This window comes from Astatotilapia calliptera, chromosome 7 (genome assembly GCF_900246225.1).
Source record: "Astatotilapia calliptera chromosome 7, fAstCal1.2, whole genome shotgun sequence".
Lineage (NCBI taxonomy): Eukaryota > Metazoa > Chordata > Actinopteri > Cichliformes > Cichlidae > Astatotilapia > Astatotilapia calliptera.
Window position 1 is genome coordinate 38,102,838 of NC_039308.1, and position 13,418 is coordinate 38,116,255.

Below are 13,418 nucleotides of genomic sequence, written 5' to 3' on the forward strand. Positions count from 1 at the left end.
ATTTGATCCAGTTTGAGTTTTTTTTAGAGTTCTACGTCATAAGTTTACTTCCTCCCGAAAAATAGGTAATAATAATAATAATAATAATAATAATAATAATAATAATAACAATAATAAATAATAAAAATAAATAAGTTTCACATAAAGAGATAAATAAATTGGAAAACAATGTCGGATGTAGCAAATATGATATAAATTATAAAACATAAATGCAAATTAATATATTTTCAATGTATTTATTTATTCCAGGCGTTTTTTAAAGGTATTTTTGTGAAGTTTTACCTTTACAGGGTTAATATTCATGCTTCCAGGTAGTAAGCGGATGATGTTTGATTTAATCTACATTTAATTTACTAAAACAGCACGAGGCGCTAAACTGGGCCCTACGAACCACGATAAATAACTCAGATTACGGCTTTCTGTCAATCTTCACGCGGAGAGACGGCTCTGACAGCAGGGCGCCAGGCCGCCGACCACTCCGTCAGCGCGCTCTCTGATTGGCTGCGGACGCGTGTCCACGTGAAAGCGGCGTGGCCGTTTGAAGGCACGAGAAGAAGAAAAGCGGCTCACCGGTTTTAGTGTGAGCTGAGAGTTAGCGCCCGAGCAGAGTGCTGCTGCGGAGTCCTCAGAGATCTAGGACGGAGACCCGGAACCAGGACCAGACCGAGGACCAGGGCACAGCGCGGTGACGGCACAACGGAACCGGACAAACCGCAAATGGTTCTCGGCAGCAGCTCCAGATAAGACCGTGGTGCTGAACGCTGATGGTACTGAAGTTCTGGTGTGAACACTAGAGTCCGGAGCCTTAGAGGCCCGGTTAGGTTCTGATGACGTCATAAATGAAGCCTTTAAGAGGCTCTGGAGCCATCGTGCAGTTACACTGTGAAGTAAAAGTTCAGATACAGCGAGTTTGTGTGTCTGCAGTTCTTTTTCATGATTGAGGTTAACAGTGTACTGCTTTGAACCAAACTCTAAGTTTAAAGTATTAATATTAATGGTTTTCAGTGTTTAAAGACGTAAGACTGCAGTTTATTTATCTTCTTTAACTCTTTAGAACAAAACTCAGACTGTTCGGTTCTTTCTTCGTTCTTTTAATTTCTTCCTGTTTGCATTAACCTGCCGGTTCTCTCATCAAACATCGATACGTACTCAGGTGTGTGTGTGACGTAGCGTGGGCCGCAGAAAGCTGTGGTTTTACAAACGTTTTCACGCTTTTGGTAAATGAATGAATGAATGAAACCCACGGACATGGCGGAAGGTGACCACAACGTGGTGACTTGGAGGGGGTGTGACTGTGGCACCATTTATCGTGCAAGACACGGAAGTGTGACGAAACTTACGCTACACCTGAAGGTGAAGCGTCAGAGTGGGTGTGCTGCTGGTGTTGACCTGAAGAGTTTGCTAGCAGGTAAATGTGTCTGTGGTGTGGAGCTCCTGCTGCTCCGGTGTTTTCACTGAAGTCCGTTTCACCTGATGAGAGGGGGCACCGTGAACGCAACTGTGTTAGTGTAGGTTTTATGTTGGCGTTTTACTAGGTACACCTGTCCAGTCTCAACGAGTTAAATACAACACGAAGAGACTGTTAAGGATTTATTTTTCGAAATTTAAAATATTTTCCAGTATTTTTGGCAATTCAGCCATGTTTATCACAGACTCATAATTGAAGTTGATATTAGAGCAGGGTGATATGACCAAAAATATTTATCATGATAAAAATTTGAAAATTTGCGATAACGATATAACTGACGATATAATCGACACTAGACAAAATACTTTACAACTCCACAACTTTATTAGTGCAAAAAAAAGCCCATCAATGTATTTTCATTTAAACAAGCTGCTGTTTTTTATGTGTATTGAAGTTATATAAAAATTTAACAGTGCAAATGCAAATTCCTTGCTGACAGTTATCCTCAGCATAACCATGTATAATATCCACAAAACTTAAAAAGAGGTTATACACACACAATACGGTAATATTATGTTGAAGCACAGTACGTATCACTCCGCGAGGCTCCTGCCTATGATAGCCGTAATGCTCCGACAATCCATCAAGCGGTGCGGGTTTGTAGCTTAGCAAATTCGTACTCATTTCGCGGTCAGTAAACACAACCAGAATCCAAACATAAGGCACACAGGATTATAAGGGACACTGTCGATTTTCAGAAAAATCTAAGAATTGATTTTAAGTGTGCCGTATTTTCCAAAAAACACGGTAATAACGATGGCCCGCTAGCATGCTCTACCAAAATAGTGCTTTGTTGTGTATCTGACAGACGAAAGCTAAACCAGTTCCACACCACTGAAGCTGCAGCATTTTTACAAACCAATTCTGGTTTATCTGTTTCATTCAACGATCCACTTTCGCCCTTGTCATTCTCCGCCGTGCTTTTTCCACCATGTGCATATGAAAACAAAGGCACTGCGCATGCGCCTTTTACACATATTCTATCGCAATATTTCATTTTCTTATCGTTGCCAAACGTTATACCGGTATTACCATAAACGGTATAATATTGCCCAGCCCTAGTTGATATTAAATATTGTCACTCATTGTTTCTTATGTTGTCCTTCTGTGTACATAGACTAGGGTGTCAGAATATTAGAAACACCTCAATAGTCTGTTAATATGCATCACATTCACAGTGTGATGGTTTACTAACAGTTGGTGACAAACACTAGTGTTACATTCGTTCACATCAGCCGATTATTCTCATGGCTAACTGATGTTGCTGTTTAACTGTCATGCTTGGAGGTTTAAAGGACACTCGTAATTAAAGTGCTTCTGTGCTGCAGTCAGATTTAGAGGTAAGCAGATTGGAGGAAGCTAAAGTTTTCCTCCTGATGGATAACGTTTGTTTCACTGATGCTCAGTTGTTGTTTTTTTTCTTCTTTTACCTTAAGCTGATGCGCTGTGCTACTTGAAAACAAATTCTAATGCTGCTTTTGCATTTCTGTATTTTGAAAATATATCATGCTGTGATTCCATATCTCATCATCTGAAGTCTGCTCAGACTCTAAATCTTTTCCCATTAATGAAGGTCGCCAGCACAGACACCTGTGTACAGGTCACCACCTGGATGACTGGCTGTATCTGACCCCAGACTCTAAGTCAGTCACTTGGTCAAAGGTTGTTTCCTGTGTGTTTTAAAGACTTTAACAATGAGATGGTTTAGGTCACAGCTCCTGATTGAGGTGTCTGTCTGTGTGAGAAGGATCAGAATCCCAGTGTTGTCCTGATGTGGATTAACGAGGGTCAGATTTACTGCAGGGGCTCAGGCATACGAGCTCCACCTTTGTCTTCACTGACCTGATTAACTGTTTGTGCAGATAAGATATGCTGGATATTTACAGTCTTCACGGCTGTTGTCACTGTTTGCTCTGCTTCAGATGTTGTCAGACAGAAAATTTACTGGATGTGATATCAGACTCAAGAGAGACTCTGCTCCCCTCTTCCCAATATGGGCATAATTCATGACCGATATGAGGATTGTTGCTGTTATCTGTAGTTTACACCTGTTTCGTGTTTAGCCTGAAATTTTGACAATTTCATTGAGTTTGAATCTTTACAGCATCGTCGGGTCAAATTTAGGAGCTTAGAACTGGTGTTTTTTACTGCATCTTAATTATAATTTTAAAAAAGGGCTATTATCAGTTTGCAGTCAAATGTGGTCAAGTTGGAAAATACATGCACTACAACAATACAGTGATGAAATAACACATAGTAAACTCACATTAAAGACTTGTATTCAGAGCCTCAGGTAAAGAACACACTGACACAGTTGCTGCAGGACTTAAACCACTAAAGGAGCTTTGGAGCTTTTATACAGAAATCTAACCACTTACAGCAACGTGGGTCACCTGTTCCACAAAGATGCATGACATACATTACCATACAATTACAGGTAAAATGTGGTGAAATCTGTGGTGGTCTCACCATGACACACGGATGATCTGATATCCTCGTGTTGGTGTTGTTCCCAGACCATCATGAAAATGTTGTTCCAGGTTCAACATTGCAAGTGACCAATCACATTGTTGTGATTGGTCAATCTGCATATAAATGATTTGTACTCATTGATTTTCTTTATGTTCACTTTTGTTACAAAAAAAGATCATGAAGTTTAAACTTAAACTTTTAAAATGTACTTTTTGAATATGATACAGACTGTGATAGGGCTGCTCGATTATGGCAAAAATGATAATCACAATTATTTTCACTGAAATTGAGATCTCGATTATTTGATGATATTTATTTAACAATAACAATGTATTGAATAATGACTTTAAAGATTGTCATAAAATAGTGTGCAAATACCGATAACAGTGCAAATGTTTGCAATATAAAACATAAATGAAAAATGTAAACATCTATGTTTAGTGAACTTTGCAGTGTTGCTCTGTGTTGCAGCTACGACACTGTAGCAGAGTTTACACACTATGTCTACTTGATCCATGTCTGACTCCGCGAGCCCATAATGTTTCCACACCACAAGTGGGTTTTTTTTTTTTGTTATTTTTGTTTTTAACCTCTTTTCAACCAGCGGCAGTCACTCTCCTCTCCAAATAACTTCTGCTTAGCTTTCCGAGCTTCCCTCGGGTCCCCTTAATCAGTGGTCCCCAACCCCCGGGGCTCGGACCGGTACCGGTCCGTGAGTCGTTTGGTACCGGGCCGCGAGAGTTGAGGCTCAGGTGTGAAATGTATGGTTTTCAGGGTTTTTTATCGGTTTTCAGCGTTATTTTGTTATCGTTTTTATCGTTTACTCGGTTTTCCTTGGTCTTTTCACGTGTGTTAGTAATAATGTTTTCGGTACCAGTACTAGTTTTATTTTGTTGTATTTATCTGCGGCACCTTAAAGGCCGGTCAATGAAAATATTGTCGGGCATAAACCGGTCCGTGGCGCAAAAAAGGTTGGGGACCGCTGCTCTTAATTGTTGTGACACGTGTTCGAAATGCAGAGAGCAGCGCGAGAGTAAAGTACGAGGGAGGGGCTAATAATCAGCTCAGTCATTTTTAATGATCGTTGAAAGCCCAGATCGTAATCGAGATTAAAATTCGATTAATTGAGCAGCCCTAGACTGTGATGACATTCTTGTTGTGCTGAGAACTTTGTACTGTGACTTAATCACATCATTTACTGTAAATGATGGACTTGCACTGTTTTTCAGTTTGTCCATATGACTTAATTTGGATATTTGTCATCTGTAATAAAGTGAGAGTTTGTAATGTGGAGTGAGCAGCAGAAATTAAACCACTTATATTTCCATAGAAGAATCCAGGTTTATCTGCATTGACTGATCCTGTTGCTCTGTAACTAACGTCCTGGTGTTACAAAGAGCAGACAGTTTGAGTCAGCTCTCAGTGTAATGATAAATATTAAAATGGAGTAAGATTATTTTAACGATGTATTTTAACAGAAGCGCTCTTTCCTGTGTTTCAGTGTTCTGTGCGTGCTTCCTCCAGAGCCCACCATGCCGATCGACATGACCCTGCCCCTGTACCTCTCCAAAGAGGACTTTTCCTACAGGAAGCCTCGGAAAACCTGTAAACCTGCTCTGAGGTTCCAGCACTCGCACCTCCTCGATCAGTCCGAGCTCCAGGATGACAGATCCATTAGCAAAAACGGGACCAAAACCAAAAAGCGTGTAACCTTTGCCGACCACAAAGGCCTGGCTCTGACCCGGGTGAAGATGTTCTCTCCATTCAGTGACCCCATCGACATTCCCATGAACATCCAGGAGCAGCTGAGCTCAGCTCTGTCACTCAAAGCTGAGGATGACCGGCTGGTGTTGGGCTTCGCTCAGCCTGCTTCAGACTACCTGCTGTTCCGTCAGCGCTTGGAGGAGAACCTCATCTGCCTTGAGCACTGCCTGTTGAAAGAGAAGGCGTTCGCGGGAACCGTCAAAGTCAGGAACGTGTCTTTCGAGAAGTCAGTGAAGGTGCGTGTGACCTTTGACTCGTGGAAAAGCCACACGGATGTGGACTGTGTGTACATGAAGGACTCCTATCCCAGCCTGCACCACGACACCTTCTCCTTCGAAGTGTCTGTGTCTGGCGAGCTGAAGCCGCATGAGCGCATCGAGTTTGCCGTCTGCTACCAGGTGGATGGCTGCGAGCACTGGGACAGCAACCAAGGCAACAACTATAGCATCACGTGGTCCTCGATGAGGAGGGGCCATCAGCAGGCCTGGAGTAGGCCCTCCTGTGACTATGGGGTTCACTTCGACCGATATGGCAGCCCCACGTGTTCACACGGGATCTTCCCTGATTGGCCGGGCTATGCCGGATATGAGAACATCGGCCCGTACTACTGAGCATGCTTGCTCTGTTTTTAAAGCACGCACTGCCATGCTGCACATACATGCAGAGTCACTTTTACAAACATGCATCCGTTAATGCCAATGCTGAATCACATTAGATTCACATCAGTGCTACAGGAGGGGGAGGGGGGAGGAAGTCTTCCAAGAGTGGATCTTTTGGGGGAGGGGGCTTTGTGGTTGAAGTGATTCTTGGCTTTAAAACATGAACTTTAGAAATGCTTCAAAAATAGAAGCTGTTCAGAAATTGCCAGAGAAAATTTGTGTTTGGGTAAGAAAACTTCAGTTTTCTTACAATCTTCATCATGAAGTTATCTGCTTCACTAATCAAAAAAAAAAAAAAAATAGGAAAAGGAAACAAAACTGAAGCAACTGAAACAAGTTTAAAGATGAAAACTAGCAGCTGCTTAACTTTAGGATGACTCCGATTTCCTGGGGGGGCGTAAATCTCAAGTGATGTGAGGGAGCATGTTTGAGGTCAGGTGGGCGGGGTCTCAGCTGCTCCTTCTGGCAAGTTGGATGATTTAAAAGAATGATTTGTGAAAGGATGACCTGCCTGCAGATAATCATCGGTTTTATTTCTCACTGAATTAAGTCTTAATGACAGATTTTTGTCTGGGTGACAGAAATGAGCTGCTTTTAGAAGCTGACAGTCGGTGGGTGGTCTGACTGTGGGGTGGATGGCTGCAGCTTTAATGTTTCTGCTTTCTTTCACAGTAATGCAAAGATTTGCACATTAGTTTGTAGGAAAATGCTTCTGACATCGGTCACTGATTAATTTAGCGTCTGCTCAGAGCAGCTGGTAAGGAAAACATAATTTATTTTTTTAAGAAAAGTGACCTGGAAAATGTGATTTTTACCACCTGTGCTGTGATGAGTGATGTTCATGGATTAGTTCTCAAACTCTGTTTAAGCTACATGTTCATTTAGATGTGTGTAAGTGTGTGCATCGATTTCCTGTTTTTAAAAAAAGTATTTTGTACGCGCCGCTCAGTGTTGGAGGGAATCGTGTGTCTGAAGTGAAGAGTGTGTGTGTTAACGAGGGTTTTAAGGAAAGCCGGTGAATAAAGTTGAATGTTTAAAGTTGGTGTAATGTGACGGTGAAATGTTTTCTGTGGCAACAGCCTGCTGTCTTACCCCTGAGTGACAGAACAATAAAATGTGGATGGCTTTTAGCTGGAGTCTGGTTTATGTTTGCACACACACACCTTTCCAAAGAGCTGATGACCTGCAGCTAAAGACATTCACTCCGATCTGAACAAAGAATCAGTGAAAAGTAAACAAAGTCTCACCTGGATTTTATATTTAAAAAAACAAACAAAATGCTTGTCAGCCTGAGATATCTATATAGTAGTGTTCAGCATCATGACCTAACAGGATGTTCAACGTCGCGGGCGGGGAACCCCAGGCCTCAAGGACCGGTGTCCTGCAGGTTGTAAATATCACCCTTTCTTCAACATTTTTTTAAACATGGGACATGGAAGCTTCTCTGCATAGATGTCACATTTGCATCATTTTCATGATGTACACAATGAAACCTCTGAAAGAGACACTTCTGTTTTGCGAGCTTTCAGGTTAAGCTCTCACAGGTGTAAACAGCCATTCACACATTCTTGATGAAAGGTTATAACATCTGTGCAGGCCAGTATTCTCCTAGCACGTCTTGAAAGACCTCCTGGCAATTATTTTGATAACTTTACCACAAAATAAGTTTTAATAAAGCACTCGGGTGTAGGGTGGATACAGACAAGGAAAAGAAAATACAGAGTGGGCTATTTATATGGATACACCGTAATAAAATGGGAGTGGCTGGTGATATTAAAGTCCTGTTTGTGGCACATTAGTATATGTGAGGGGGCAAACTCCTCAAGATGGATGGTGGCTATTTAGAAGTCGGCCATCTTGGATACAATTTTTGTTTTTTCAATAGGAAGAGGGCCATGTGACACATCAAACTTATTGATAATGTCACAAGAAAAACAATGGTGTGCTTGGTTTCAACATAACTTTATTCTTTCATGAGTTATGTACAGGTTTCTCTTTGTTCACAGCCATTGACATGTCGAAGAGGTTAACACGTGAGGAGCGGATCAAAATTGTGTTGATATCTGGTGAACGCGGTAACCGGGTCATTGCAGCAGATTTGAATGCAAGACACCCTACGAGACCACCCGTCTCCCATGCTACAGTTAGCAAACTGCTTGCTAAGTTTCAGTGTTGGATTTGCCAAAATGTGGACGAAAGAAAACTGTCACTAACGAAGAAACATTAGTGGCTGTCCTAGCTTCATTCAGCAAGAGCCCACAGCGTAGCACTTGCCGCATGTCACTGGAGAGTGGCATTAGTCCAACATCCCTTCTGCGGATATTAGCTATTCACAAATGGCACCCTTACAAACTCCAGCTACTGCAGCATCTCAACGAGGATGACCCAGATCGGCACACAGAATTTGCAGAATGGGCAAAACAAAAATGGGAACAGGACCCTCAGTTCACGCAGAAGATTTTGTTCAGTGATGAGGCAAACTTTTATGTGAATGGTGAAGTTAACAAACAAAACCACCGCTATTGGTCTGACACTAACCCACATTGGATGGATCCCTCCAAGACTGTTGGAACAACAAAAGTGATGGTTTGGTGTGGTATATGGGGTACAACGATAGTGGGTCCATTCTTCATCAATGGAAACCTCAAGGCCACTGGATATTTGAAATTGCTACATGATGATGTGTTTCCCTCTTTATGCACTGAAGCTGGCACGTTCCCTGAGTTCTTCCAGCAAGATGGTGCACCACCACATTATGGGTGCCAGGTCCAAGCATTCCTAGATGAACAGTTTTCTGGAAAGTGGATTGGTCGTCGTGGGCCAGTTGAATGGCCCCCAAGGTCTCCCGATCTGACCCCCTTAGACTTTTATCTTTGGGGTCATCTGAAGGCAATTGTCTATGGTGTGAAGATACGAGATGTGCAGCACCTGAAACTACGGATACTGGATGCCTGTGCTGGCATTTCTCCTGCAGTGTTGCTATCAGTGTGTGAAGAGTAGGAGAAGAGGGTTGCATTGACAATCCAGCAGCACATTGAACACATTTTATAAGTGGTCAGACACTTGTAAATAACTCATGAAAGAATAAAGTTACGTTGAAACCAAGCACACCATTGTTTTTCTTGTGACATTACCAATAAGTTTGATGTGTCACATGGCCCTCTTCCTATTGAAAAAACAAAAGTTGTATCCAAGATGGCCGACTTCTAAATGGCCACCATGGTCACCACCCATCTTGAGGAGTTTGCCCCCTCACATATACTAATGTGCCACAAACAGGACTTTAATATCACCAACCATTCCCATGTTTTTACGGTGTATCCATATAAATGGCCCACCCTGTAGTTTCTGTAATCAGCTGATTTTTGGATGTCATGTGATTGGCTTGTGGACAACCTTTAACCCGTCTGCTTGTACCATCCTCTCGTTATCGTGGCCCTGCAGCGTCCTTCAACTGGCCCTGCTGTGTTTGTTCTGCAGGTTCACTTACGTAACCACACTGACCCAGGATCATAGCCAGCAGCTGCTCTTTGCATCTGCCACAAACATGCAAACTTTATCATGAGAGTCCTCTGAGGGGAACAATAAAGCTCTTAATAAGGGGTCATCCATCTTTCCCACAATCATCTTCTAGTCCTTCACTAAAACCACCTGCAGTCGTTTCCATTGCTTAAAACTAAAAATCAAGAGGCTATAGTGTAAAGCATAAGTGTAAGGTTTACACCACAGGATAAGATTCATTCGTTTCACCTGGTACTCAAAACTGTGGAGCAAACAGGTGTTATGTTACTGGTTCAGAATAACTGTTGTTGTTTCATGCATGTTTGCACTTCAGTCATTCACACATTAAGAGACATGAACAAGAGCAAACCTTCATTCAGTCATCAAGTCAGTAATTAAATCAGCAGATGTAAAAACGGTGACGTGCTTTCTGAGCCTCTAATGGGACCAAAATGTACAACTTCATGTTTGATCCAATAAGACTCAAAATAAGCATCTCAGAGAATAAATTCACCAGGAGAGGGTTTACTGACTTCACAGTGAGCAGCAGGATCATGTTTTCTTGGGCTTTTGTACAATAAGGCTTCTTTAGAAAACCGGAGGAGTCGTCCCCTGCTGGACTTTACAATGAATAGCAGTCTAAGGCTTCAGTTTTCACTGACTAATAAAGCTACTTCCTTCTTTTATTAAATCTTTTATTAGTTAAATTAAAATATTACAATCAAGTAAAATGTTCCTGAGTGAAGACTGAAAGCATTTATCTGCTGTCTAACCAACGATGTGTTAGAATAAAAACCTTAGAAGGTTTAAAAATGAAATGAGTGTTTCAGTGTTGGGCTTTTTTCAAGTGGACTATGAACCTGCAGCTCAGATTAGACCATCTCATTTAAGGAGGAGCGTGTTCAGCTGAACTTTGAGCTGTCCCACCTTCAAGAAGGCGGAGCGGACCTTGGGCCGGATTCATATCACGTCTTTACACGTAAGTGTGAATGAAGCAAACACAAACAGGTAAAACGATCAGCTTCACTTAAATATTCCAGCACAGAGCCGGGAACAAACCTTCATCCAGAACCAGCAGAGCATCCTGAAAGTGTCTTTACTCAAATACTACATGTAAGTACAAACTCTGAAGAACTGTAGCTTACTTTAGTCATTCAGTTTTATTCCATTTAATCTTCAGCAGATTTACACAGTCACATGCTGCCAAAAGTCTGCAGACTACTGACATTTATTTTCACAATTTATTTCTTACAGCTTTTGTTGCATTTGGATCCATTAAGGCTGAGTCAGCATGGTGCCCTCTCAGCAGTCATGTGTATATTCACTGCTGTATTAAAAAAGATGTGCACACGCTGAATTAGCTGGATGGATTTGAGAATGGATTCAGTAGATTTGGTTAGGAAGGTTTCTGACTTAGTAAAGTGACTCTGAAGTGTGTGTTTGAATTCTCTAAATACTAAAAGAAGGTTGCCTGGAGAAGTCAAAGCTCAGAGTGGGAGTTCTGGGTTCTGCAGCAGGGGGCGCTGTTGCTCTGTTTGTGTGCAGCATTGAAGGCGCTGCTGTCGTTTCTTTAAGACAGTGGTCCCCAACCCCCGGACAGGTACCGGTCCGTGAGTCGTTTGGTACCGGGCCGCGAGAGTTGAGGCTCAGGTGTGAAATGTATGGTTTTCAGGGTTTTTATCGGTTTTCAGCGTTATTTTGTTATCGTTTTTATCGTTAACTCGGTTTTCCTCGGTCTTTTCACGTGTGTTATGAATAAATCTTTTTTTTCGGTACCGGTACTAGTTTTATTTTGTTGTATTTATCCGCGACACCTTAAAGGCCGGTCCATGAAAATATTGTCGAGCATAAACCGGTCCGTGGCCATATCAGACCATATCAATCAGCACATTTCCTTTGTTAGAAAATAATAACACATTGTCAAAGGAGCTTGCAAAGAAAAGCGTCTGGACTTCTTTAAGTTGCTTGAAGACGTTTCACCTCTCATCCGAGAAACTTCTTCAGTTCTAAGGTCAAATGGTGGAGAGTCCCAGATATAAACCTAGTGGGAGTATCCCCCCACAGAGGGACAAAAGGACCCCCTGATGATCCTCTAATCGCCTGAGCCAAGGTGTGAAACTGGGTGTGGGTCCCAATCAGCTAGAGTTTCGGGTGAGCTCATTGTGAAACCTGGCCCCACCTTATCATGCGAATTCCTGAGGTCAGATGGCCCAGGATGTGAGTGGGTGTTAAGGCGTCTGGGAAGGGATCTCAAAACTGGATTATAGATGGCAGAGAGTTGGTGTCGTACTGGGACATCTGGGACTCTCCACCATTTGACCTTGATGTCAGCAGACTGCAACACAGTGGAAAACATTCACTTCAAAGGACTTTCAGAAAATGGAATCAAGAGTGAGGAAGAGTGGATGGAGCAGAGAACTTCCTCCTACGTTTTTAAACCTTTTAAAAAAACTTCCTGACTCTGCATCTTCGTTCATCAAAATGTTTAAAAGGATGTTGATGATAAAAATAATAAAATAAGAAATGAATAAAATGAAAACAGACAGGGTGAATGAAAAGAAGGATGGTTTTGAATCTGTTATCGTGCAAAGATCTAAAGACTGAAAACAGGGCGCTGAGCATTAACCTGGAGTCTGTGGGCTCTGTGTCAGGATCACAGTTTCGTGCTTCACTTTGAGCTGCTGGAGCTGTTGGAGAGTTTAAACAAAGTGGATCAGTCAGACTGTCCACGTGTTCACCTGCAAAGAGATTTCAGTCTTTTTTTTTTAAGCAGGGTTACTTATATCACTGTGCACATGAAAGCACACACATAAAAACCCAAAATGATTTGAAGTGCTGTGAAGAGCAGGCCAAAAAAGCTAGCTATATAACCCTAACCACAAAGAAATGCTGGCCAATCAAAAGCCTTCAAACAATGACTTCAAAAAAAGTTTCTGATCATCTTCACGTTGGCTGAATTTCTGCTTTCAGCGATTTAAAACGCATTTACGTCAATGATGTGACGTGTGGAACTGTCCGAGTTCAGGGGCTGCATCCTTTGAAGGAACTGGCCTACTCAAAGATTCTTCATTATGCTAACATCTGTTCTACTGGATATTTTTAGTGACATAAAAACCCAGTACTTATATTTAGAAGTTTATTTTTGGACCGCTTAGACTGTCTGCCATTTTCCCCCAAAACATTCTTCAGCCTTCGATTCGCAATGAATCCTGTGATAGGGTGGGCCACAAAGGATACGCCAGACCCCTCCTTCAAATCTGGGGAAAAGGAGGACGCATTTGTGGGCCGCATTTGGAGCAGCCTTCAAATTTTGGACAGCCTTTGCTGTTGTCAGGTCATGAAAATGTCATTCTTTAAAACAATGATTCAAAAAAATAAACCCTGCATAATTCTAAACAGGAGTATTTATTATATGACGGTATCAATTCAATTCAATTTTATTTATATAGCACCAAATCACAACAACAGTCGCCTCAAGGCGCTTTATATTGTACAGTATCAGGTATGATTGACATGTTCAGCAGAAATCAAGAAAGAAAAATGTTCAAATTATT

The 13,418-nt window shown here is 41.8% G+C and overlaps 2 protein-coding genes across 3 annotated transcripts in view; both read left to right on the forward strand.

Moving 5' to 3' along the window:
- Positions 1-425: 425 nt before the first annotated feature.
- Positions 426-6,594, forward strand: ppp1r3b (protein phosphatase 1, regulatory subunit 3B). 2 transcript variants are annotated; one of them, XM_026174662.1, is made up of 2 exons: positions 426-767; positions 5,442-6,594. In XM_026174662.1, exon 2 carries the CDS (start codon positions 5,473-5,475, stop codon positions 6,313-6,315), a length of 843 nt encoding a protein of 280 aa, XP_026030447.1. In that variant the 5' UTR covers positions 426-767; positions 5,442-5,472; the 3' UTR covers positions 6,316-6,594. The 2 variants fall into 2 exon arrangements, with proteins under 2 accessions (XP_026030447.1, XP_026030448.1); XM_026174663.1 differs by lacking the exon at positions 426-767 and adding an exon at positions 774-1,408.
- A 4,234-nt stretch (positions 6,595-10,828) lies between these two features.
- Positions 10,829-13,418, forward strand: part of LOC113026170 (NACHT, LRR and PYD domains-containing protein 12-like) — a 35,575-nt gene continuing 32,985 nt past the window's right edge. The window contains exon 1 of the mRNA XM_026174646.1: positions 10,829-10,977. The gene's annotated coding sequence lies outside the window, so the exon portion shown is untranslated. The remainder of the gene's footprint in view (positions 10,978-13,418) is intronic.

What these genes read in the sequence shown, in the direction of transcription:
- ppp1r3b (XM_026174662.1), top strand. Translation starts at nt 5,473, where the DNA reads ATGCCGATCGACATGACCCTGCCCCTGTACCTCTCCAAAGAGGACTTT.